Source organism: Giraffa tippelskirchi, chromosome 10, assembly GCF_054371585.1.
Source record: "Giraffa tippelskirchi isolate mGirTip1 chromosome 10, T2T-mGirTip1v1.2.pri, whole genome shotgun sequence".
NCBI classification, from domain to species: domain Eukaryota; kingdom Metazoa; phylum Chordata; class Mammalia; order Artiodactyla; family Giraffidae; genus Giraffa; species Giraffa tippelskirchi.
Genome location: NC_137284.1, coordinates 2,679,957 through 2,707,303, shown reverse-complemented (window position 1 = coordinate 2,707,303; position 27,347 = coordinate 2,679,957). Strand labels below are relative to the sequence as shown.

At 53.7% G+C, this 27,347-nt stretch overlaps 1 protein-coding gene across 5 annotated transcripts; it reads right to left on the bottom strand.

The window, feature by feature from the left end:
- Positions 1–1,934: 1,934 nt before the first annotated feature.
- Positions 1,935–21,019, bottom strand: DHCR7 (7-dehydrocholesterol reductase). Of its 5 annotated transcripts, none has more exons than XR_014067863.1 (10): positions 20,936–21,019; positions 15,842–15,970; positions 13,450–13,553; positions 12,349–12,571; positions 11,080–11,170; positions 10,206–10,419; positions 8,155–8,359; positions 7,224–7,355; positions 2,873–3,994; positions 1,935–2,582 (listed from the first exon to the last, which is right to left on the bottom strand). XR_014067863.1 is itself a non-coding variant. In XM_081537771.1 (9 exons), the coding sequence occupies exons 3-9, from the start codon at positions 13,545–13,547 to the stop codon at positions 3,530–3,532; spliced, it is 1,428 nt and encodes a 475-aa protein (XP_081393897.1). In that variant the 5' UTR covers positions 13,548–13,553; positions 15,842–15,970; positions 20,686–21,019; the 3' UTR covers positions 1,935–3,529. The 5 variants fall into 5 exon arrangements, 3 of the variants coding, with proteins under 3 accessions (XP_081393897.1, XP_081393896.1, XP_081393895.1); XR_014067864.1 differs by having other exon boundaries at positions 20,974–21,019; XM_081537771.1 differs by having other exon boundaries at positions 1,935–3,994; positions 20,686–21,019.
- Positions 21,020–27,347: the final 6,328 nt, after the last annotated feature.

The following is a 27,347-nucleotide window of genomic DNA, read 5'->3' as shown; positions in this document are numbered from 1 at the left end:
GAATACCCTCCTGGAATAACTCTCCCCCAAAACAGCAGTGAAGCCAAGCCCATCACCGTGGGTAGCGTGTGTCTGGTGTGGGAACCATCCTTGCCCCCACTGCCCACACCAGCCTCACCATGCACAGGGGTGGAGCTCCAGGCTCCCAAATCCTTGCCCAGAGAGGGCTGCTGGGTTTCATCCACATGCAGAAGAGGTGAGCAAAGGCAGACAGACCTGCCCTGTTGCACGAGGTGCCCAGCTTCACTGTGCTGGCTGAGCGTGCTGGACAAAACAGATCAAACTGCAGCCCAGCTCCAAGACGCTGACACAAACACACGAGACTTGGCCAAGTGATAGACAGGCCGATGAACCTAGAGCTCTCCTGGGAAATCCATCTCAGAAGGCTTCTCACACAAGGCAAAAGAATCATCACCCTTACTCTTCACACAAGGACACACAGAGGGAAGTCGCCTGCTGGCGGTCACATGGTTGTTGAACAGGGAAGACAGGATTTGGCTCACAGACACCACCCTCCAGCCTCCTTAAAATGAATTCGCCCGAGGCCTGGGAGGAAACGGCGGGGTCCACCGTACTCAGGGCCATCCTGGTGGGGGCCCAGTGCTCTGGCTGGCCCTCGAGTCCCTCGTGTGGCTGGTGAGATGCCCAGGACCCCCTTTGACTCATGAGCTCCAGTGGGCAGGGGTGGGGCCCCAGCACAGGAAAACCATGGCTCTAAGTTGGCCCAGCCTCATGATGAGGGTGAAAGAGGAGAGTGGAAAAGCCGGCTTAAAACTCAACACTCAAAAAACCAAGATCACAGCATTTGCTCCCATCACTTCATCGCAAATAGATGGGGAAACAATGGAAACAGTGGCAGATTTTATTTTCTTGGGCTCCAAAATCACTGCAGATGGTGACAAAAGCCATGAAGTTAAAAGACACTTGCTCCTTGGAAGAAAAGCTATGACAAACCTAGATGGTGATTAAAAAGCAGAGACATCACTTTGCCAAAAAAGGTCTGTATAGTCAAAGCTATGGTTTTTCCAGTAGTCATGCATGGATGTGAGAGTTGGACGGCTCACATAATGACGGCTGAGCACTGATGAATTGATGCTTCTGAACTGCAGTGCTGGAGAAGACTTTTGAGAGTCCCTTGGACAGCAAAGAGATCAAACTGGTCAATTCTAAAAGAAATCAGCCCTAAATATTCATTGGAAGGACTGATGCTGAAGCTAAAGCTGCAATCCTTTGGCCACCAGATGTGAAGAGCTGACTCACTGGAAAAGACCCTGATGCTGAGAAAGATTGAGGGCAGAAGGGGACAGCAGAGGATGAGATGGTTGGATGGCATCACTGACTCAATGGACATGAGTTTGAGCAAACTCCAGGAGATAGTGAAGGACAGGGAAGCCTGGCATGCTGCAGTCCATGGGGTCACAGAGTCAGACACAACTTAGCAGCTGAACCACAGTGAAGTCAGGCCAGGTGGGAAAAAAGCTCTGGTCTTTCCTGGCTATTCCACAGTCTGCCTGGCTTTGCTTAACCGGTCCTAACTTGAGCAGGGAAGACGTTATCCTGCACCTGCCCTCCCTGCTCAGAACGTGGGGCTCCCAGCTCACCCCAGTCCTCGTTTCCTCCAGGCGTGAAACAAGTCTAGCACCATCTTTCTGGTTTCTCCATTCTCTTGCTGGGGGAAGGAGGTCCACATGGAGTTTCTCCCTTTGGCAAACGAAATGGATCTTCACACCCAGCACAAGAACAGCCCCAGCAGAGGGCCGATGGTGGCGGAAGCGGGGGCCCCTCCCCTGAATCCCACAATGCGTACCCAAAGCTACAAGGCTGACTCGAGCATCTGATCCAATGTTCCCTGAGCATCCCTTCTACACACCAAAATCTGAGTCCTTGTCTACGGCCAAGTACCAATGGGAGACAAACCACACAGAAGTCTGAACTGGGAAGTTTAAAACGGGCACACCTCATTTATTGTGCTTTGCAGATATGGTGCTTTTATACAAATTGAAGATTTCTGGCAACCCTGCGTCCAGCAACCCTACTGGTGACATTCTTCCAACAGCTTTTGCTCACTCCGTGTCCCTGTGTCCCATTTCGGCATCTGTGGCTGCACTTCAAAACTGTCGTTACATTTGATAACGGTGATCTGTGCTCAGTGACCTTTGTTATTACTAGGGGCATCATTTCGGCGTTTTTTAGCAATAAAGCAGTTTTTAATCAAGGTACATACACTGTCCTTTAGGACAATGCTATTTCATACTTAAAAGAGTACAGAATCGTGTAAACATAAATTTTATATGCACCATGAAGCCAAAAAACTCATGTGACTTGCTTTATAGTGATACAGGAAGTCCTCTACACAGGAACCTTTAAGCTGCGAACTTTCAAAGATGCAAACGTGTGTTCTCTCAACATTAGGCGTGGCGCTGCAGCTGGCCCTCCGTCTCCTGCCGCCAACCATCCTTCAGCTCTACCATCTCCCACCGCGTCTCCCTCCTCCAGTCAATAAGTCTTCTTGCCTATTCACTCGATGCCAGCCCCTGTATGCCAGCTGTTGTGCCGTACCACTGTACTTTTCAAGTTATGTCCTATGAAATTAAAAATGTTTTACTTGTAGGAAAAGTACTATAAAACTATTACAGTACAGCACTAAACAGCCAACTGTGCTAGTTGGGTACCTACACTGACTCTGTTGGATTTACGAACAAATTGGACTTTACAAATGCTTTCTCAGAAGAGGACTCGTTTGTGTGTAAGGGACTTACTGTGTTTGCTTTATCAGGGTGGTCGGGAACTAAACTCGCAGTATCTCCCACGTCCACCTGAATCAAGGATTATTAACTCTATGAGGCCAGTAACATCTAAAAGTCAAGAATACCTGTGGGTCGAGGAGCCGGCCGTGGTAAGAAAGGGGTCCCCTCCCGAGGCTGGGGTTCAGGTCTCCTTGGAGAAGGCTTGGGTGAAGACCCCCTTGATGGTGGCCAAGGTCTCCGGGTCACCTGTGCAGAGTCTGTAAAGAACCAGACCCAGAAGCCGGCCCTTCCTCGCACAGTGTCCCTCGGCGCCCTCCACAGACAAACGTAAGCCGGTGCAGGAGCAAAGGGGAAAAGTCTGAAAGACGCAGCTCACCACCCCGAGCAGGCGACGCAGGCGGTACCTGGAGTGGAAAGGCGGTACGGTGACAGCCGCGTAGCTGGCGGGTCCACTGCTACTGTATTTAGCAAGAGCTAAGGGCGGGACTGACCACGGGGGCTGGAGGACATCCCCTTTGACGTCAGACACCCACTGTCTGGACCGCAGATGGAGAGGAGACAAGTCATCCGCGGGCAGACCGGGTCATCCTCTCACCCCCGGAATGCTGCACACAGGAAGACGGTGGTTTCTGCTGGTGAGGAGGCAGCTGGTGTGAACCCTGGGAACTGTGCTCGGGGCAAGAGCTCCATTCAACAGGTGAGGACGCGGAGGCTCCTGGAGGGCGGGGCTGGGAGCCACGTTCTTCACCACCCCGCGGGGGCTCCTCCTGGCACAGGCCCCCCTAGAAGATGCCGGGGAGCAGGCGGTAGGGCACGGCAGCCGTGTAGCGCTCCCAGTCGCGGCCGTACTTGTTGGCACAGCGGTGCTCGTCCCGCAGGCAGCGGTGGGTCAGCAGGATGGCCATGAAGATGATGTAGAAGTAGGGCAGGAGGTGGCCGCCGCCGCAGGCCAGGCAGTACGCCAGGCTGCCCATCAGGTCGCCCGTGTAGTTGAAGTGGCGGGCCACGCCCCAGAAGCCCGACACCAGCAGCTTGCTGTGGTGTTTCTGCCCGTCGGCCGACGTGTAGGAGCACTCGATGGCCTTGGGCTTCCTGCCCCAGATCAGGCAGCGCCCGTCCGTGCGGCGGAAGAGGTCCTTCTGGTGGTTGGTCATCCGGAAGATGTAGTAGCCGAGCAGGCCCAGCAGCAGGACGCCCAGCGCGTAGGGGGTGGGCAGCTGCACGGGGTGGTACACCAGGTACAGGCCCTGCGGGGCGAGGCGAGAGGTCAGGCCTTGTCCGGCGGTGGGCGGACCACGGGCCAGGAGCACGGCCCGGCTTCACACCCCAGCTGTGCCCCTGACCAGCTGCCCCCCCGGCCCTGCCTCGGTTTCCTCTCCTGTGAACAGAAGCACCCGCCTCGGAGGGGATCAGACAAGTTAAGTGTGCAAAGGACGCAGGTTCCAGCCCTGGGTCGGGAAGATCCCCTGGAAGACGGCACGGCAACCCACTCCAGTATTCTTGCCTGGAGAATCCCACGGACAGAGGCTGGCGGGCTACAGTCCATAGGGTCGCAAAGAGTTGGACACGACTGAAGCGACTTAGTATGCACATACTAGCTAGTTATCTGCCTTTCTGTCTATACACACACACACACAGATCACATATAGCATAAACGTAAAATATATAGCATAATGTGATTTCCAATTATGGCTCAGATGGTAAAGAATCTGCCTGCAATGAAAATGACCCAAATTCGATCCCTGGGTCAGGAAGATCCTCTAGAGAAGGAAATGGCAACCCACTCCAGTATTCTTGCCTGGAGAATCCCTAGGACAGAGGAGCCTGGTGGACTACAGTCTATGGGGTTGCAAAGAGTTGGACACAACTGAGCAATAAACACACAGCATAATATTAAAAATACCACTTGAATAGGATGGTTAATTTTTTTGTGTCCCCTTGGCTAGGCCATGGGAGCCAGATACTTGGCCAAACAGTAGTCTAGTTGTTACAAAGGCATTTTTAAGATGCGATTAGCATTTCCAATTAGACTGAATGAAGCTGATCACTCTCCACAAGGCAGGTGGGCCTCATCTAATCAGTTGAAGACGCTAAGAATAAAAGCCTCAGGAACAAGAGTGAATTCCACCAGTGGACGGCTGTCAGACCCACCTGCAATACCAACTCGTCCCAGGACCTCCAGCCTGCTGCCAGCTGCCATGAAGAGTTTTGACTTGACAGGACCACAATCACACAATCAAACAGACACATACGTGTGTGTGTGTGTGTGTGATCTACTGGTATAGGTTTGCATGCCTGGAAAATGGTGCTCACAGTATCAGGGAGCCAGAGAGCCTGCAACCACCAAGTGGAGAAATGGGTCCAGAGGGTCTGTGCAGAGGACCCAGAGTGGGGACCAGAGGCCAGAACTTCCAGCCTCCAGCCCAGGGCTCTTTCCCGTCCACCCTGCCGGCTCTGCTGACCTTCCTGCTTCCCTGCTCTTGCTGCAGGATGCTGCAGAGGGGTCAGCCAGGTAACAGCAGCCCTGCCATCACTGCCTGCAGGACTGGCTGACAGCTCACCGCCTCGCCCATACTCATCCTGGCCAGCCTACAAGGTCTGTCCGCGTTGGTTCCCTCCACTCTCACACAGTCTGTTAAAGCAGGCCATCTGGGCTGCTGCGAACCACGCAACGGCCCAGGAACCTGTTCTCTTCCACCCCGCACCTCCTCACTTGGGCTCACGCCACGAGCAGGCGGCATGTGGCCGGGCTCTTCACGCAGCCACCCTACATGGGAGCCCGCACACCACGCAGAGGAAGGTAGGGCTGTTCTCTGCGAGCTAGGAGTGGTGTGGAGGGCTTGCCATCCCCCAACAGCCTCAGAGGGCTTCCCAGGTGATTCACTGGTAATGAACTCGCCTGCCAATGGAGGACACATAAAAGATGCAGGTTTGATCCCTGGGTTGGGAAGATCCCCCGGAAAATGAAATGGCAATCCCCTGGAAAATGAAATGGCAACCCACTCCAGTCTTCTTGCCTGGAGAATCTCATGGACAGAGGAGCCTGGCGGGCTACAGTCCACGGGGTCACAAAGAGACATGACTCAAGTGACTTAGCATGCACGCAACAGCCTCAGAACCACGCCCCCCGTGGTGGCTCCCATGCCACAGAGCACACGGCGGGCACCGGGGCAGAGCTGCCCAGCCCAGCTTGAGTCATCAGCCCAGCCCTAACCAAGGTGAGTCCGCCCTGATTTTTCAGAGATGCTCAAGGCCCCTCCCCCTGGCTGGTGGCCCAAGAGAGGTGCAAAGCCAGGTCCCTCCGGCTCCCCAGGCCAGGTTTCTACGCTCGACTCTTGTGATGCATGCGAGGGAACTTCTCCCGGAGTCTGCGGCCCCGGCCAGCCTCCACCCTCCTCTCCCCTGGAACGCTCCCCTCTCCCAGGCCTCCCGCCTGGCACTGGGCTCTGACCCCCCCAGCCTCTAGTCTGGCAGTGTTCATACCCCCAGACTCTTCATTCTGCTCCTGGTCTGGCTGTGGCCACCCCAAGATGTTCTGGCTGATCCCCATGTCCAGGCTGGGGGCACCTCCTTGGCCCTCTCTCAGCGGTCAGCACCCCACTTTCTGTCAAGCACCCTATCCCCACCCTGGGCTGCCTGCGTCAGGACCTTCCCCTGCCCAGCCACGAGCTCCGAGAGGGCAGGGCCCCCTGGCGTGTCCTCCATTCATGCGTGTGGACACTCAGAGCCTTTAAGGGAAAAAATGACAGGAGAGCAGGCCTCTTATCCTTTCAGTGTTAAGATCTGAATGAATGTGAGTATCAATAGCCACTTTCATCCACCCTGATCTCACAAATCATTTCTTTAGACCCAAAGTCTACTCTGAATCATCCTCTTTTCAGTCATAGGGGCTGAGTTGTGTCCCCCACATTCATATGTTGCAGTCCTGAGCCCAGGACCTCAGCAGGTGGCTGTATTTAGAGATGGGCCTTTAAAGAGGTGATTAAGGTAAAATGGGGTCACTAGGGTCCGTCTAATCCCATGAGACTGCCGTCCTTACCAGAAGGGGAGGTCAGGACACGGACACACACAGAGCGACCACCCTGGGAGGACACGGGGAGGCGACGGCCGTCTACACAGGGGAGAGGCCTCGGGAAGACCAGACCCACCCACACCTGGGCCTGGGATTCCACCCTCCGGGACCGGAGACGGTGAATCCTGCTGTTCAAGTCGCCCAGCCTGAGATATCTGTTACAGCGTCTGTGGTGACTCATACACTGAGCCTTCTCTTCTCCCTAAAACAGGACCAGCCCCCCTTCTCCAGGTTGTGGTGCCCCCGCACCTGAAAAATCCAGACACCTGGGCAAGGACGAGGCTTGGCACATGCTCAGCTTGTTCGCTCTGAGGGCGGCGCTGGGCGTGCCCGGGGGCCCGGCCATTGAAGGTCCTGCGGGGCGGGGGGGCGAGCATCACGGGGGCTCCCTGCCCGCTCCTCACCTGCAGCGTGTACAGGTACGGCAGCCAGACGCAGTCCCCCCAGCCCAGGTACCACCCGAAGTGGTCGTGGCAGATGTCGATGGTTTTCAGGTACCAGGTTTCATTCCAGAAGAAGTCCAGCACGTAGATGGCCTGCAACACAGAAGCGGTCGTGTACTGACCACGGGCGCGGACGGGGTCCCTGGGGGTCCCTGAGCTCCCCTGGTGACGCGCACCACGGGGCAGCTGCTGCACTTCCTGCCGGGCCTGGGCCATCAGGGGTAAGTGGGGGAGGGAGTCCCTGTCCGCAGTCTGAGATGACGCGTGGCCCAGAGGACGGGCGCTCAGCAGCGTCCTGGACGCCAGTGTCCAGGGCTGTGGAGCCGGGAGCAGAGAGACGGCTCTGGGGGTGGGGGGTTGAGACGGGGTCCTTCCACGGCCACCTGAGCCGTGTTGCCAGGACCACTGACACACTTGAGCAGCAAACAGCTGTTTGCCGTGGGGCCACACGAGTCCCCGGGGCCAGCGCAGTGCCTGACAGGCGAGGACATGACTCCTTCGCCTCCCACTCTGCAGCCAGCCTCCCAGACACGTGCGAAGGGTGCCGATCCCCTTCTACAGGCACGGATTACAGTCTTTCAAGAGACTTCCCTGCGGGCTCAGATGGTAAAGAAGCTGCCTGCAATGCAGGAGACCAGGGTTCGTTCAATCCCTGGATTGGGAACATCCCCTGGAGGAGGGCATGGCTACCCAGTCCAGTATTCTTGCCTAGAGAAGCCCATGGACAGAGGACCCTGGTGGGCTACAGTCCATGGGGTCTCAAAGAGTCAGACATGATTGAGCGACTAATACTTCTTACTGTCTTTTGAAACCTATCTGGCTTTCGGGTTTCCCCAGCACCCAGTCGGCGTCAGAGCTCACACCCCCCACCCCCAGGCCACAGACAGGCTACCTGCAGGACGTTGACCAAGACCATGGAGTTGGTCACATGGCCATAGAGCTCCTGCTGCTTGGCTGCAAAGGACAGGTTGATGAGGGTCCAAGCGACGATCCCGGGGCGTCCATTGAAGAAGAGCTTGAAGTCAAACCACTTCCCAATTCGGGGGTTAAACTCGACGCCCATCATGTAGTTGTAAAAGAAATTGCCTGTGAATTTGCTTGAAAACACAAACAACAGGTGCTGTCAGCGATCGCCTCTCACAAGCAGCCTCTTTGGCTGGCATGGGCACAGGTGCTCAGCCCGGCCTGGTACTGCAGGCCCAAGAGAGAAGACCTGGGGGAGGCCTGCCGTGAGCTGCAAGGACCCAGCACGCAGAGGCCGCGTCAGCCTCCGGCCCGCTCCCTGACAGCCATGATACTTCACTCCGCATTCAGCCCCAGCCTTGAGCTGAGATGCTCACCCTGTTCTAATGAAGGTGGGGAGACTGTACCTGGGCAGGTGCCCAGGATCCTCCCTCCCACCTCCAGGCTCCCCAGAGGTGAGCTGCCCAACTGGCTCGACTGGACAGAGATTTTATTCTCAAGGACTCATAGAGCCTTCGGGCCTCCGTGGGCAAGTGAGGTTATAAATGATGCCAAGGCAGGCGTGAAAAACAGCGCCAGTCTCAGAGCCAGGTGCCCGGCTCCCGGGCCCACACCCCTGCCTTGCTGGGCAAATTTTAAATGTTTCGCTGCCCTCATCACCTGACCACAGGAGTGAGCAGAGAGGATCAGCCAGGATAACCCAGCTGGAGACGCACACTACCACCTCCTGCACATACACGGGGATTTCTGTGTCAGTCAGGGAAAGATATTTTCATGTCCATTTCCCTCAACTAGGATAAGTAGAAAGAAGCAACATATACTAAGTCTACAACAGGGGGTGTGATTATAAAGCAGAGAAAATGATTTCCACGAGGCACAGAAGACCAGCCTCGTTATTTGATCATCACACAAGCTCAAAGTGCCATAATCCAAACACGCTTCCTAAGAGCCTAGGGGTAACCGTTAAAGGAAGCACACTTTGCTTTCATCTGGAACCAAAACTAAAATGTAATCACCCTGAGAACAAGAATCCTGTTCATACCTAAAGCCCCACTGCCTACACCTGTCTACAGGAGGGACCCAACAAACATCTCTTGATGAATGTGTCCATGGAAGGAGGCGGGGAGGGAGAGATGGGGGACAAGTGGATGCATGGGTAGATGAATGGATGGCTGGGTGGGGGATAGATGGGTGGGGACATGGGTGAACCGATGGATACAGGAAGACAGGGAGGGAGGGGCGGGGGATGTGGGATGGATGGATAGACGGATAGATGGATGGTGGCGGGATGGGTAGATGAGTGGATGAATGGATGGGTGGATGGTTGGATGGATGTGTTGGATGGGTGGTTGGATGGGCAGATGGGTGGATAACTGGATGGGTGGATGGTTGGATGGATGTGTTGGATGGGTGGCTGGATGGCTAGATGGGTGGATGAGTGGATGTGCTGGATGGACGGATGGATAAATGGATGGATGGGTGGTGGATGAATGGATGAAGAAGTGGATATATGGATGTATGAAGAGATGGGTAGTTGGATGGTTGATAACTATCTAACCCAAGGCTCCATGAGAATGGACACCAATCAGTAGGGCTCTCCCTGGGAATCTATTACATTAAAGCCACCGAGATAACAAGACTTCTCACTAAGACTGCTTCAGGCCACACTGACATTTCACAGAAAAAGGGATTGGGCTGCCCCTGCCTGCAAGGAGTTGCCTCTCCCGCCCTCCTTCTTCCCCATGGCCCTGCTGGAGATAACTCAGCCACTGAAGATAGACTTGGCCACCTTCAACTGCATCCTCCCCAAGACAGGAGAAGCCACCCATTCAATATGGATGCTCCCCAGAGTCCATCACGGTCCCTTGAGCTCCTTCTCAAGGATGCTCAATCCTCAGGCTTCTGCAACATCCTAGCCCAACGTACTAGAAAAAGGCACTGACCCGCCACCTAGGGCTCAGGTGGCCGCTGAGGACGTACCATTCCCGGGCATCGGTGGGGAAGAGGTAGCCCTTGACCATGGCGAAGGTGGAGACGGTGTAGCCCAGGATGTTGGCACACCAGAGCAGTGGGATCCAGTTGTCAAAGATGATGGTGGGAGAGAACCAGGCGAGGAGGTGGGCATTGGCGAACCACAGGAGGTGTGTGAGGAGCCACGCCTGCAGGCCGTTGATCTCGTACTTGTTGACGGCTCCTGCAGAGGGGAGACGCGAGTGGGCCCGTTTGCCCGCTGTGACTGCTCCTGGCTCCTTTCTGGGGTCCCCAAGCCCCCGGCCCCCAGAGCCAGTCAGTGGCTGCTGCCACTCAGGCCCTCGGGGTCAAAACGCCAGCAGCACCCCTCACACTGTGAGCTGGGGACTAACCGCTCGTGCCGGCTGAATGCCTAAGAGGGGGAGAGGGGGCGCAGGACGTCTGTAACCGGCCCGAGGCTGAGTCACCAGCCTGCAGTTTGCTGGAAGCTGGAGCCACAGCAGAAGGGACGAGGGTCCCCTATAGCAGCTGGCCGGGGTGGGGGTGGCGGGAGGGTAGCCAAGCGCTCTCTGTGGGCTGGGCCGGGATCCCAGTGACTGCGAGGAATGAACGGACCAGGTGTCCCTAAGGCCCTGAAAGTCTGAGCTCGGGCTCGCGCAACACCCCGGGGGCCTCCAGGTGTCCCTGCTGGGAAGATCCTCCGTGAGCCCAGCCACACAGCCAGCAGGGAGCGGGGGCTATTTCGTTCCCTGACTGGGCACATGATTTCTGACCTCACCTCTGGCGGCCGTCCCTGGAAGCTGTGTGTGTATGTGTGTTGGGAGGCGGGGGAGGACAGTCCCCGTAAGAACGGACCGGGAAAGGCAGTCCGCGGGCGAGTTACCTGCGGGAGTCACGGCACCCTCCTGAACGCCCCCCACGTAGCCCGGCAGAAACTTGTGGCAGAAGTCAGGAAGCAGCATGTACAGAAGCACCTGAAACAGAGAGATGTTTCAGCTGGTTTCCCCGTGGGCTGCTGGGCCTGGCTGTGCCTCGACAGTTCACCCTTGAAAAGTGTTCACTGAAAGTGTTCAGCGTATTCCCAAGCTTGTGCCACCTACCCAGTGGCTAATTCCAGGACATTCTTATCACCCCGAAGAGGAGCCCCACACCCCCTGGCGGTCCCTCCCAGCGGCCCCTCCCCGCCAGCCTCTGACAACCACCGATGCACTTTCTGTCTCTCTGGATCTGCCTGTCCTGGACTTTGCACATACACAGAATCAGACAGGACGCGCCCCTTTGTAGCCGGCTTCTCTCACTGAACATGAAGTTCTCAAGGCACCGGGGCTGCAGCCTGTGTCAGACCCTCACTCCTTCCCATGAGAACAACACTGCCCTGTGTGGTTGGATCACACCACGTGTGTGTCCACGTCTGTCAATGCATATGTGGTCTGTTTCTGCCTTTAGGCTATTGTGACTCTCGCGGCTCCAAATCACCTTTTACTCAAAAGGACCAAGAGGCCTGAAATGAGAGGGAAGCTGAAGCCCAAAAGCTGGGATCGTGGGGAGAAACAGCTAGCGGAGGTCAGAGCCTCCGTCCAGGGGCAGGAGGCACCTCCCTACCCTGTCTCCCAGGATAATGACAACATTGTTACTAATACTCAGATATTAAATACTGTCTGTTCACCGAGTTCATGGTACAGACAGCCTTCTGATGAACTCCTTCTGGTTGGGAAGTAGTGAGGTCACAGCAGAGCCAAGGCCCGCCCCCACCATTGGCCGGGCCTGTGTGACCACCTCTGGGGACATGGCCTGGGCTTGGCCAAGACCAAGAGCAGCTCTTAGGAGCTGGGCAACCCTAGGACACAGTCCCCATCGTGCACAGGGCTTCCTGGGGGGGAGCCACGCCCTCACACCCTCCCAGGGGGTACTGCTCCCTGCTCAGCACAGAAGCTCAATGGAAGAAGGCGAGCCGGACACCGAGATGCCACCAGGTGCCCCTGAGCTGAAGACAAAGCTAAGTCCGTCAGGCGGCGGATGAGGCCCGGCTGGGTCCCAGGAATAAGGATGTCCGTGTGAGCCGGACACCATCCCCGACCAGGGGCCAGGCCCACCCCGAGGAGGGAACGTGCGCGCAGGCTGAGCCCCCACTGCAGGGGCCGGGAGGGCTGACCTGGAGCGTGACCCACGCCGCGTAGATCTGGGCCGCCTTCGCGGTCACGGGCGGCGTCCTGGCCCAGATGTCTGCGAGCCGAGCTCGCCCGGCAGCGAGGTCCACAACGGGCGCCGTCAGGGAGCAGTCGTACTGGTCACAGGCCAGGATGAAGTAGTACACGATGAAGGGCGCGAACAGCAGCAGGAAGATGACGCTCGCCAGGGAAAACCAGTCCACCTCCCTGCGGGGCCGGCGGACGGCGGCAGGTCACGGGGGGCTGCCCAGCCCCCGACCGCACACGCGGGACACCGAGCTCCACGGGCTCAGCAGCCAGCGCCTCCCGAGAGGAGGCCGGCGGACGGCGGCAGGTCACGGGGGGCTGCCCAGCCCCCGACCGCACACGCGGGACACCGAGCTCCACGGGCTCAGCAGCCAGCGCCTCCCGAGAGGAGGCCGGCGGACGGCGGCAGGTCACGGGGGGCTGCCCGGCCCCCGACCTCACACGCGGGACACCGAGCTCCATGGGCACAGCAGCCAGCGCCTCCCGAGAGGAGGCCGGCAGACGGCGGCAGGTCACGGGGGGCTGCCCGGCCCCCGACCTCACACGTGGGACACCGAGCTCCACGGGCACAGCAGCCAGCGCCTCCCGAGAGGAGGCTGTTGGCTCGCAGGGCCAAGGCCCCCGCTGCCTGGGCAAGACACCCCACTCACATGCTCCGCTTTGAGCAGTCTGAAGGCCGACGGGCCCATGGACACCCCAGAAAGCCCAGGGCCCAGGACACAAGCGCAGAAGGCCTTCCACACCCCACGGGTCCAGAGGCTTCCTGTTCTGGGCCATCTGGGACACTCACCAGGTGCCCATCACTCTGTGGCCTGAGATCCATGACCCCGTGTGTTTCACACTGAGGGCAAAGCCAGGACACCCACCGTCCCTGACATTGGCTTTTACAATAGTTTCTTCTTTGGGTTCCTAACTTTCTAAAATGGAAAACTGCTACTAATGAGAGTCCTACTGATAAAAAGAATTGCTTTAATAGGTTCCTGAAATCCCAAAGGCTGGCAACCTCTCACTGAGAGCCCATTTTACTTTCCAGCTGGGAAGAGGGGTGAGATGCTTACCAGGCACGGCCCCACTGCCCTTGGGCTGCAGCCTTGCCGTTGGTGATGCTGCTGGCACTCTTGGTTTTAGGGGTGCTGGGCTGGGACTTCGCAGCCATGGGGCCCTGAGGGAAGGAGACACCATGCTGAGATCATCCCATGACAAATGGACACTGCAACTCCCTGCCATTGGTCACAGGCCCCACGGAGCTGGACTCCTTCATTCACTGACTCTCCACCTTGTCCTGGATGGGTGATTCCAGGCAGGGACTCCCACTCCGGGAACCTGCAATAGCCTCCCACCTGGCCCTACTGCTTTTGTCTCAGTTCGTTTTCGAACAACAGCAGAACATCCTTCCGTTACAGAAACCCAAACACCTGTGGCTCAGAAACCTCCCACCAGGGGCTCCTGCCTCCCCTCCCCCACGCTCTCCCATCACAGCCGCTGCTGCAGCACACAGAGGTCTCTTTCCACCCACGGAAGTGATTTATCTCATTCCCAATACCTGCTACTTCTCTGCTTAGAACACGCTTTACAGGTCTCCTCATTTGGGTCTCATAAAATGTTCCCTCCTCAGTATGACTTTTTATTTTTCCTGGAGTCAATGGTTGCCTCACTTTTCCCATTTGCTGAGATTTCTATGCATCTATCACTAATTTTTTTTTCTGAATGCTCTAATGAGCTGTCATACACAATAATAACTTTTCTACATATTCCAACATAATTTATCATTTCCATTCCTCCTTCCCACCCATAGCCATTCATCTTGTACCAAGAGACGAGCCAACCCGTGGTCATAATATGAGGGAAACAGTGACACCCCCACTTCCAGAATGAGTTCACAATGGTGACGTTTCAAAATATAAGGCATGAAAAAAAGATGATATTAAATGCTTCCAGAAAAAAATCCAGGATTAACAATCCTGCTAGTAGCAAGCTGGTTCTAGAAGACAAGATGAAAAACCTCAAAAATTCTGAGGGAAACTTAAGCTGCTAAAGAAAAGGCCAGTGAAAGGACAAGAGGAAATCCCAAGATAATAGCTGGGCAGTGGACCAGACAGTAACCGGTCCACAATGCCACAAGATGAATGGCTTTAGGCCAGGGGCGGGGGGAGTAGGGAATGAAAATAATACATTTTGTTGTGTTGGAGAGTATACAAAAATTAGTGATAACTATGATGGCTCTGTTATAACATGCAGGTAAAACAATTAGTGACAAATACAGAGAAACCTTAGCATATGGAAAAAGTGAGGCGACCATTAACTCCAAGTAAACAAATAAATAAAAAGCCATGTAAGGGGAAAAACACCAAACTATAATTATAGCACATTACTTGGCTTAACAGTAAATAATAATTTTGCCAGACAGAAAAAAATGTGTAAAGTTGAGGGCGCTAAAAGGAAATCATTTAGAAATAAGCAGGTAAAAAACAACACAAAAGTAGCTTAGAGAATGAAAAAGTATTTGCTTCTGGGAAGTGAGACTCTTAAGATGATGTAGGAAATTGTTTATTTTTTATATATAAATCTTTTAACGCTGGTTTTATTTTAAATGTGAAGATGAATTACTTTAATACAACCATATATTCACTTAAAATTTTTCAGTGATGAAAACTGCAGCATATCACTTTATTTTCACAGGTTAGTTTATGGAGCATTTATGACGTACAAGGCAGACCAAAGAGTTCTTTATGGACAGAGGGCCATTCATCTTTACAGCCCAAAACACAGAATATTGAGCCTGGTACGTGGTAGTTACTCTGATCTAACATGCTGGAAAAGTGCAAAAGGGCCAGAAATGTATAGGCTACGAGCTAAGTTTGGAACACCAAAAGCATATTTTCTAAGGATTAAAACAAGCCCACATAATTATTTTGAGCTTATAATGGCCTTCATTCACCTGTCACGTGTGTGTGAGCTGCTGAGTCGTGTCTGACTCTCTGCCACCCCATGGACTGTAGCCTGCCAGGCTCTTCTGTCCATGGGATCTCCCAGGCAAGAATACCAGAGTGGACAGCCATTCCCTTCTCCAAGGGATCAACCTGACCCAGGGATCAAACCCAGGTCTCCTGTGTCTCCTGCATTGTAAGTGGATTCTTTACTGCCTGAGCCACCAGGGAAGCCCAGAAAGGGAATGCTGTGGCTGCATGGGCCAGGAAATGGGCGTGGCCCTCCCACGTGGCAGGTGTGAATTCTACCACTGAACCATCCACGCACCTCTCTGTCATAAGCATTGAATTTTTAGTAAATGTGGAAGGGACACCCTTGGCAGTAGGTGGCTGAAAATAGGGGAGAGGGTGGTGTCCAGGAAGTAATGAACGTTTTTTTCCTAAGAATCAGGCAGGAATTGACACCGAGCACTGACAGACCAGGTGCCTCTGAAAACAAGCAGCAGCAATGAGAGGTGCTTACCTCCAACCTCTCACCAAGCGGCTCCGCTGAAGAATGTAGGTTTTCCTTCTTGAACTGCCCCCTTTCAACTCTCTAGACTCCTATACTCCACAGGCCTGCGAGATCCTTTTCAACCCACTGAACAAAGTCCTGCAGGGCACACAAAGGTGATGAAAAGACTCAGGAAGATAGGGATCCAAATAATAATTTTCTCAAGCGCCCAGGATTTGAAAGTGCAACAGGCCCCATGGGTGGGGATCTCCACGATAAGGCAATCTTAACTCGTAGCTTCTCTGCCTGGCACACACGATGTCTGCCAAAGAAGAAGCACTTATAAACAATGGGTGGAGCTGGATGGGGGAGCTTCCTGGAGGAGTTGCCCTGGAGACGAGCCTTAACACGGCGGACTGATGAACAGCCCAAGTTGGCTTCTTTGCAGACTCATACCGCGCAGTGCACATGCCCCTGGAATGTCTGTACCATCGACCTGGATCAAGTCCCACCCTGCCCACTCCACCCCCACCCCCACCCCTGCCCCTAAGCATGCATCTTCCCCCTAGGCATTCCCGGAACCAGCGAGTGCCACGAATACAGGGCATCACAGACAGTGATCTGGGCTTGGAGCCTGGTTCTCTGCAGACTTACTGGACCCAATGACCTTCATGAGTGTCTTGGGGCTTCAAAGCCCACACACACACCCAGGGAGGAGTCAGGGAAGTGCATGGGGCTTTTCGACACCCTGGTCAGCTCCCCAGGCCGCATTATGAGCTCCATAGGCGACCCCATGGACTGCAGCCTGCCGGGCTTCTCTGTCCTTCACCATCTTCCAGAGTTTGTTCAAACTCATGCCCATTGAGTTGATGATACCATCCAATCATCTCATCTTCTGTCACTCCCTTTCCTTTTGCCCTCAATCTTTTCCAGCATCAGGGTCTTTTCCAATGAGTCGGCTCTTGACATTGGATGGCCAAAGTATTGGAGCTTCAACTTCAGTATCAGTCCTTCCAATGAATACTCAGGGTTGATTTCCTTTAGGATTGAGTGATTGGATCTCCTTGCTGTCCAAGGGACTCTCAAGAGTCTTCTCCAGCACCCCAATTGAAAAGCATCAATTCTTTGGTGCCCAGCCTTCTTTGTGGTCCAGCTCTCACATCCATGCGTGACTAGTGTCTCCATTGTTGTCCTGCAAATAGGTTCATGGAGGTGGGAGGTAGCAGACGTATGTATGCCTATGGCTGATTCATATTGATGTATGGCAGAAATCAACACTACTGTAAATCTCTTATCTTCCATTTAAAAATAAATAAATATTTTTTATAAAACAGTGAGCCCGTGAAACTCTAGACACTGCTCTCTCACGCCCTCGTAAAGGCAGGGCTCCAGGCCCACACACTCATCCTCTTTCTACTCAGTCTGGTTGAGTGGATGCAGGCAGGCAAGTACCCACAGGACCTGTGAGTAATAAACCTTGTTCCTCAACCTTCCCTAATGGCTTTTGCTGATGGTGTCCTGCAATCGTAAGAACTGCAAGGGCCGGTCTGGCCACTACATGGTCCCAGTGGGAGTGCTGTCTATGGGGCTCCTTACAGTAAAGCAGTCCAGGCGAGTGCCTTCAGTGTTCCTAGCTGAGAACACCACCATCAACAGCCTGGGACCCATGCAACAGATGGCTTAAGTCCTGTGGCAGCCCTTTTGGCATCTTGAGGGTTTGGTGTTTGGAGAGGCATTGGAATTGCAGAAGCACGGCAGAGATGGGATGGCACGGTGATGCCCAGGAGGCCCAGATGTCACTGGCAAGGCTGCAAGTTCCCTGCAGGATCAGGTCCTGTTGCCAACATGTCTCCACTTGGAACTCAGAGTGTGTGACCGTGAGCAGCTCCTTCCACTCACTAGCCTCAGTTTCCTCACCTACAAAGTAACCCGCTCTGTGGGGTAAATGAAGTCACGGGGCCAGGTGCTCAGAGCCCCTCCCAAGTCCCGTCGGAGTTCTTCCCAGAGAGGTAGCTACTGCCAACACCACCGTCAGCACCTGGGCCTCAGGAAGGTGGGCTCACACAGGGTGTCGGGGTGAAGCTCGGCCTGGCAGAGGTTTAAAGCGGATGCCCCTGCCATGTCCAACCCTGAAGCATTCTGCTGCCCTCCATGCAACTCATCTCTTCTCAATGCAGAGGATGAAAACAACAGTCTTTTGGGAATCCCCTGGCCGTCCAGTGGTTAGGACTCTGTATCTTCACTGCTGAGGGCTTGGGTTCAGTCCCTGATTAGGGGACTAAGATCCCACGAGCAGTGCGGTCAAAAACAAAACAAAACCATCTTTTGTCCTCTTTCAGTGTTTCTGTGGGTCGGGGATCTGGGGAGGCTGCCTAGGTTAGCTCCAGCCTGGGATGTGATGGTGCAGGCCAGCTTGGGCTTCCTCCCAGCACGGCGGCCTCAGGGCGGAGGGAGGAGGTGCCCAAGCTGCCTTTTCTTCCTGGGAAGGCATGTGACATCACTCCCAGAGCGTTCTGTTGGCTACACTGAGTCAGCAGCCCACCACCTTTTAAGGGGAGGGGAAGCAGGCTCTGATTCTTGATGGGGGAGCAGCAAGGTATTAGGGAAGCACAAGATACTGTCGGGCATCCCTGGTGACACAGGCAGTCACAGGTGGCCACCATTCGCCGGGCATCTACCAAGCTGCAAGCACCTGTGAACCCACAGAATTCCCACCCCACTCTGGAGAGTTGCCGGCAAGGAAAGTGGAGAAAGTAGCGAGCACAGACCTACGGGGAGGGAGCTGGGTCTGTGGGCACGCCACCTCCTGTGACACACTTGGGAGGCTGAGGAGGAAAATCAGAGTAGTGGGGCTTCCCTGGTGGTCCGGTGGTTAAGAGTCCGCCTCGCGATGCAGGGGACACCGGTTTGCTTCCTGGTCCCAGAGGAGCCCACGTGCCACAGAGCAACACAGCCCCTGCCCCACAGCCACTGAAGCCACGCTCCGCGATGAGAAGCCCCCAAAATGAGAAGCTCACGCACCACAGCAAAGCGTGGCCCCCACTGGCCACACCTCGAGAAAGCCTGCAGGCAGCAACAAAGACCCAAAACAAAAATAATAATAACAATAAAATAAAAAATTCAGAGTAGTGATGACAACAGTCAGTCTTTGTGAGTGCTGGGCTAGGTACTACCCTAACACACATAGAGAAGCGGCTGGAACATTATTGGAACAGCAGAGGTTCTGGTTTAGAAATGCGTTTGTCTAAGGAGTAGGAGACACGTAAAAGGACAGACGTGCCCTAACTAGTACTGAAAGGAATGACAGAATTCAGGGCCAGCGAGGGCTGGGCAGCTGCTCTTCAACTGGAGGACAGTTCCAGAGGCCAGGCAGACCTTCAGGTTGGCTCAGTTGCTACCTGTTGAAATTCATCCTGGGACATAAGCAGATGGCTATGTGAAAAGGCAGATGCGAGAACTTCCATTCTGCGGCACTTGCAACATATTGGAGATGACAAAATGACTATTAGTAAGGAGATGAGGAAAACAATGACGCCCTGGTACAGGGGAATACTCAGCAGCTGTTAAAAAGAACGAGGTTAACGTGGAACAAGGTTCCCTGGTACGTACCAGCACAAGGGCAAGCTGTAAGACAGTCTATCACTAAAAACCTATTCAAAAAGTCATTCTGATCCAGTGGCTAAGACTCTGTACTCCCAAAGCAGGGGGCCCAGGTTCAACCTCTGGTTAGGGAACCAGATCCCACACGCCACAACTAAGACCTGGTGCAGGCAGATAAATAAATTTTTTAAAAAGCCCTACACCAAAATCCTCAACAGGGTGGGACTTCCACGTGGGTTCCCCCAGCCCCTTTTCCTAATTTTTCTAGTAGACATGTACTTGTATTATAAAATAGTTTAACAACAATAAAAAGAGCTGTTGAAATAGCTCTTGGAGTCCTTAAATAGACAGTTCTGGGAACATTTGTGGCTTTCTCCAGGGGCAGGGAGGTCATCGGTCCCCAAGGCAGGGGGCGGTGATGTGTGGGGTGATACTTGAGTTTACTTGCAGCTTTTTTACATCCTCTCAGCCCACTTTGGGTAGGGTGGTCATGCCCTCACCCGCACATGCAATTCACAAGCCTCAGTTGCCAAATGCAGAGACGGCTATTGGCCCTTCCCAGAGCTCGGCCCTGGAGAGCTCTGGCTCAGCTGCCACGGAGATTGTTCACCCGCCCCCCCACCCCCACAGTAAATGCAGGCTTTGCCCTGAGGACTCCTCCCTCCAAACCAGTCTGTCGCCAGTATCTCTGAGTTTGAACCCTGGCTATGTTGCTAAGTACAGGACTCTCCACATATCACTGCACCTCTGGGGAGCCTCAGTCTTCTCATCTGTGAGATGGAGCGATGTCTAGAACGCAGGGTATTCTGAGAATTTAGGTCAGAGCACCCAGGATGGAGCCAGACATTCAGGAAACATCACTTTTAACAAACATGATCTCCTCATTTGCAGTTTTCCTCCCTCCTTTCTCTTTTTGTCTGAAATCTCACCAGAGCAATTCCTACCCTTAAAAACCTTTTCGATAAAATTATAAAATGTCCAAGAAAGAGGCAATACTACTCCATCAGTTAAGTTAGTGGGGAACTCTGGAAGAGAAGGAGGGCGCGTTCGGTCTTTTGTGAGCAACTTCCTGCGCTGCCGGCTGGGCCCCGACCCGCACCCCCCAGCCCCCTGCAAACAGTCTATTCCTAGAAGCAATTCAGAGTCCGCTGCTCCGGGCTCCCCGCTTCTCAGTGAGCAGACACACGGTCCATGTTTCCTCAACAGAAAACTGCATCCACTCGCGCGGGACACCCGAGGAAGGAAGCGGTCCCCCCGGCCCAAGAGGCACTCACCTGGCTCGCCCCGTCTCGGCTCGCCCAGGGAGCTCCCGACCGCCGCGGGGGGGACGGACGAGCATCCCCAAAGGGCCGTCTTCCGGTGGCCAACCCGCGCCCCCAGACCTCCAGACTTGGCTCGCCCGCTCGCACGCGGCCCCCGCCCATGCGTCTGCTCCCACGCGGAGCACTCGCCGCCCTCCACGCCCAGCCCGGCCCGGCCTGCGCGAGCCCCCCGATCTGTCCACCCGCCCCTGCGCGCACCCACCTGCGCGCAGCCCACACCGGCGCGGCGGGCCAGCTCACCTGCGCACCCGGCTGCGCGCCAGCTCTGACCCGCGCGGTCTGAGCCGATGGCCGCCGCGCCCCCACGATGAGGTGTAGCGACAGGCGGCCAATCGCAGACGGGCCCGGCACGACCCGGCGCCCCTCGGGCCCGGCGATTGGCCGCGGCGCCTCGCCCCACCCCGTGGGCTGACTCCGGGCCACCGCGCGCTCCACTCGGCAGCCGCGGGGCGCGAGACTGACAGCGGAGGGCCTGCCCCGCGCTCGCGGCCTGTGGGCGGGGGCGTAACCCAGGGGCCCCGGGAGCGCGGCCCAGACTGGGGGGCGCGTCCCCAGCCGCGGTCGTGGGCAGGCCGCTGAGCTCCCCAGCCTGCTTCCTCTTCTGCCAATGGGGTCCCCATCAACCGACGAAACAGACAAGATCGCTGCCCCTGGGGTGCACGTGGGGGTGGGGGTGCGGGGGAAGCGGGATCAGTAAACAAACCGTCAATGAGGAATATGGTGAAAACTGGTGTGGAGGAGGCTGAAGCGGGGCGTGCAGGTTCCAGCGTTACTGGGGGTGTCGGGGAGAGCTCTCCGCTGGAAGGCCATCATAGGTGAGGGCTCGCCTGGAACGGAGCCAGAGATGGAGTTCAGGGTACGGATCAGCTGTGCAGAGCCGCGCAGAGGGCAGGAAGTATCAGAGCCGGGCAGAGGGAGAATTTGAAAGGGGGGGGCTGCAGCTTAGGTCAACCACGTGGGGAAGCCCCCTAATAAGAGAGGCCCTCGGAGTGGTCCCCTGGTTCACATATCAAGGGCTGGGGCAATCACTCCAGCGGTGAGTCAACTCGAACTGTAGGCTCACCAAAACCACCTGTTTGTGGCCTATTAAACCGGGCGGCTGCTGCTGCTGCTGCTGTTGCTAAGTCGCTTCAGTCGCGTCCGACTCTGTGCGACCCCATAGACGGCAGCCCACCAGGCTCCGCTGTCCCTGGGATTACATCTGCTTTAACCATTCAAAACAAAGAAGGCCGTTTAAAAAAAATCGAAATGGAGGAACTACGGTTCAGCCATTTGAAATGGATCTGGATGGCCACTGTGGACAGGGTTTCAGACATGTTCCTGCGTCACGGAGAACTTGAGTTTTCTGAACCTTATCACCCTCAAGGACACCCCCAGCTAGTCTCAGAACAGCAATCTGCTAGCTGCCAGCGGCAACCTTCAGAGACTCAGGCTCTCCTCTTGTCATTAGGCAACCATTTTGGACCCCAACTAATCCTTGCTTAACAAACATACTTACCTCTTGCCAATTGTGATTACAATTCTTGACAAACAACTTTCATCATTTTGTGGATTTTTACATTTATAAGCATCCCCCACTTTGTAGTTTTAATTGCTTCTCGAATCAGAGTCTCCTGGGCTATAATCCTCAGTTTGGCTCAAATAAAAACTCTTCTATTCCTATTATAGATTGGTTTATTATTTCTGTTGACAGCAGGAATGGCCAACCCTCTCTCATATACCCCTACCTCCCTCAATCACGGTACACAGGCTACTTTTGCAAGGGCATGACCTTGACCTGGGCGGCTGTGGAACCCAGGCAGAGTCTGGTGGCGAGGGGCGGCTCCACTTGCAACATCCGGGCATCAGCCTTTCCGCCAGAGGGGTCTGCATGGGCGTTTCTGTGTACCTCATGGAAACATTCGTTCCCTCTGCAGTTTTTTATTTTGAAAATGTCAAACATGCAAACCAGTTGAATAAATAGTAAAGTGAACACCCACATACCTAGATTCAACAGCTGTCAACAGTTGGCACGTTTAATTTCTCTCTGCCTTCCTGTAGCTGTGTATATTTTTCCTGAAACACTAATTAGCTATAGATGATACCTCCTTCCTGAATATTTCAGTATCCATCTCCTAATAACAAGGACATTCTCCTACACTGTCAAAATAAAGTGGCCACACTCTGGAAATTTAACATACATGCAATGCTATTGTCTGATATATTACTCATATTCACTTTCCTCCAACTGTCCCAATCATATCCTTCATGAAAAAGTAAAGTCGCTCAGTCAGGTCCAACTCTTCGCGACCCCAGGAACTGTCCAGTCTATGGAATTTTTTAGGCCAGGATACTGGAGCGGGTAGCCTTTCCCTTCTCCAGGGGATCCTCCCAACCCAGAGATGGAACCCAGGTCTCCCACATTGCAGGCAGATTCTTCACCAGCTAAGCTACAAGGGAAGCCAAAGAATACTGGAGTGGGTAGCCTATTCCTTCTCCAGCGGATCTTCCCGACCCAGGAATCAAACCAGAGTCTCCTGTATTGCAGGTGGATTCTTCACCAGCTGAGCTATCAGGGAAGCCCATATATCCTTCATAGCTCATTTTAAAAATTCCAGGATCCAATTGGGGAACCACACTGTGCATTTAGGTATCTTGGTTCCGTAGCCTCCCTTAATCTAGACCTCTGCCCCAGCATTGCTTTCTGTTTTGTTTTATTGTATCTTCTCGGTCCTTGACCATTTTGAGGAGTCAAGGCTGGCTTTTCTTCGCAGCAAGTCTCTTGATTTGGTTTGGCTGTTTTCCTCGTCCTTGGTTGTTTTTTTTTTTTTTTCCCAGCCACGTTAAGTAGCATGCGGGATTTTAGTTCCCCAACTAGGAATGGAATCTGTGCCGCCTGTGGTGGAAACCAGTCTGAACCACTGGACCACCAGGGAAGTCCCTGTCCTTGCATTTAGGTGATGCATTGTGAGGTAGGATAATATACTACATAGATGTCATGCATCATAGCAGGGGGCAACATGATGTCACTTTGTCCCTTTGTCGATGGTGAGTTTGATCCTGTGGTTGAGGTGGTTTCTGCCAAAAGTCTCCACTTTCCTTTCATGATTAATGAGTAAGCTGTGGAGTGATACTTTGAGACTGTGTAAATATACTGCTCCCAAATAACCTTCGGTCCAATTATCTAGCATTTAATGATGACTCTTGCCCAAATCAAACTTCTTGAAGCAAAAGGGTGATCTTCTAACTTCATCATCCTTTCAGGATTGATTAGTTGGCATTTTTTCTGTAAAGAATTTCCCTTTCTTATTTTATCCTTTGTCAGTATGGGCTAATAAATTTTTTGCTCATTGAGGAACTGTCATTTACCTTTTTTTAAAAAAGTCATTATCTTTGGATATACAAATTGTCCCATAATTGGCCAGTAGGAACCCCTCCAAACCGACTCTTTTTGTCAAATAACATGCTCACATCATTATGAGAGAATGTGCTTAGTTTCCACTCCAACCAGACATTGTAGGATTTGCTCCATTCCTGGCTAAGGCCTAGAATCGGCCATGGTTCAGTTCAGTCGCTCAGTCCTGTCCGACTCCTTGAAACCTCATGGACTGTAGCACATCAGGCTTCCCTCTCCATCACCAATGCCCAGAGTTTGCTCCAACTCATGTCCATTCAACATGGTGATGCCATCCAACTATCTCATCCTCTGTCATTCCCTTCTCCTCCTGCCTTCAATCTTTCCCAGCAGCAGGGTCTTTTCTAATGAGTCAGTTCTTCACATCAGATGGTCAAAGTATTGGAGTTTCAATTTCAGTGTCAGTCCTTTGAATGAATATTCAGGACTGACTTCCTTTAGGATTGACTGCTTTGATCTCCTTGCAGTCCAAGGGACTCTCAAGAGTCTTCTCCAACATCACAGTTCAAAAGTATCAATTCTTCGGCACTCAGCTTTCTTTATAGTCCAACTCTCACATCCATACATGACTACTGGAAAAAACATAGCTTTAACTAGATGGAACTTTGTTGGCAAAGTAATGTCTCTGCTTTTTCATATGCTGTCTAGGTTGGTCATAGCTTTTCTTCCAAGGAGCAAGTGTCTTTTAATTGCACGGCTGCAGTCACCATCTGCAGCCATGGCTGGAAGGAGAGATTTGAGTTAACTGAAAAAGATTGAGGTGTTTCTGGCAAAGAAAACTATCCCCCAAAGGGTCAGAGTTAGAATTAAATGAATGAACATATAAATATTTTCGTTCTTTTCTGAAATTTCCAAATTGTCTATCATGAACAAGTCTTACTTTATAAACAGGAAACAAGTTTGTTTCAAATGTAAAAACGTGTATGTATAGGAGAGGCATTATTGCAAACCGGGAGAAAAGGGTGCCTATTCTATCAAAGATGGTCAGCCAGCTGCTTATTCATAAGGGGAAAAAAAATGAATTCCTACCCTAAGGGGACTAAAGGCAATGCCAAAGAATGCTCAAACTACCGCACAATTGCACTCATCTCACATGCTAGTAAAGTAATGCTCAAAATTCTCCAAGCCAGGCTTCAGCAATACGTGAACCGTGAACTTCCAGATGTTCAAGCTGGTTTTAGAAAAGGCAGAGGAACCAGAGATCAAATTGCCAATATCCGCTGGATCATCGAAAAAGCAAGAGAGTTCCAGAAAAACATCTATTTCTGCTTTATTGACTACGCCAAAGCCTTTGACTGTGTGTATCACAATAAACTGTGGAAAATTCTGAAAAAGATGGGAATACCAGACCATCTGACCTGTCTCTTGAGAAACCTGTATGCAGGTCAGGAAGCAACAGTTAGAACTGGACATTGAACAACAGACTGGTTCCAAATAGGAAAAGGAGTACGTCAAGGCTGTATATTGTCACCCTGCTTATTTAACTTATATGCAGAGTACATCATGAGAAACGCTGGGCTGGAAGAAACACAAGCTGGAATCAAGATTGCCGGGAGAAATATCAATAACCTCAGATATGTGGATGACACCACCCTTATGGCAGAAAGTGAAAAAGAACTAAAGAGCCTCTTGATGAAGGTGAAGGAGGAGAGTGAAAAAGTTGGCTTAAAGCTCAACGTTCAGAAAACTAAGATCATGGCATCTGGTCCCATCACTCCATGGGAAATAGATGGGGAAACAGTGGAAACAGTGTCAGACTTTACTTTTTTGGGCTCCAGAATCACTGCTGATGGTGACTGCAGCCATGAAATTAAAAGACGCTTACTCCTTGGAAGGAAGATTATGGCCAACCTAGATAGCATGTTTAAAAGCAGAGACATTACTTTGCCAACAAAAGTACGTCTAGTCAAGGCTATGGTTTTTCCAGTGGTCGTGTATGGATGTGAGAGTTGGACAGTGAAGAAAGCTGAGCGCCGCAGAATTGATGCTTTTGAACTGTGGTGTTGGAGAAGACTCTTGAGAGTCCCTTGGACTGCAAGGACATCCAATCAATCCATCCTAAAAGAGATCAATCCTGGGTGTTCATTGGAAGGACTGATGTTGAAGCTGAAGCTCCAATACTTTGGCCACCTCATGCGAAGGGTTGACTCATTGGAAAAGACCCTAATGCTGGGTAGGATTGGGGGCGGGAGGAGAAGGGGACGACAGAGGATGAGATGGTTGGATGGCATCACCGACTCGATGAACATGGGTTTGGGTAGACTCCGGGAGTTGGTGATGGACAGAGAGGCCTGGCGTGCTGCAATTCATGGGGTCGCAGAGAGTCGGACACGACTGAGCGACTGAACTGAACTGAACTGAACTGAAGGGGAATAAAGGGTGAAATGGGAAAACAAAACCTGAAAAACTACTGGTAGTGAACAGGTCCAAACGCTACAGAGAGGAAATTGGGCAACATTTAGTAAAGTTGCACATATGCATAACCCAGGTCAGGCGTCTGGGGAGGCGCAGGTGGCTGCAGCCCCAGGGGAAACTGGCAACTAAACTACAGGTGCCCTCCAAGGAGATGACATAGGGACGGAAGGAGAGTGCGTGTATGTTCAAGCGCGCGTGCGCTGGCACGGGGCTGCTCACTTAAATGCCCGGCGGTGATGAACCGATACAGTGTGCTTTAGTCCTCCAGTGCCGTGCCGAAGTGCAGCAAAAGCGAAAGGAACGTAACTGCTGTGGGGCGGGGGACTCGCACAGGCCTGTTAAGACGCAGTTTGCGGGGAGGTGTGGAATTAAATAGAGGGATGGGGGCACGCGGGCCGGCCGGCCCCTCCACCTGCGCTCCAGAACCCGGAGACGGTCCCACCTGCCTGGGTCTGCGTCGCGGGGGCGCCGGCAGAGGGACCGGGGGTGGGTCCTCTCCGGCCACAGGCCGCTCGGCGGGCCTCCCCCCGCGCAGGCGCGGCGAGGAGCTCCACGGGCGGGGCGGGGCGGGGACGGGGCGATCGGGGGTGGGGCCTGTCGTCGCCGGCTCGGAGGTCCAGTTCCGGCCTCGCTTCGCCAGCGGGGCGGGGCGGGGCGACCCGGGGCGGGGCGGGACGATCAGGGGGCGGGGCCTGTCGCCATCGCATCTGAAGTCCAGTTCTGAGGGGCGGGGCGATCCGGGGGCGGGGCGATCCGGGGGCGGGGCGAGACGCTGCTGCTTTGCGGTCCTGTCCCTGCAGGGACT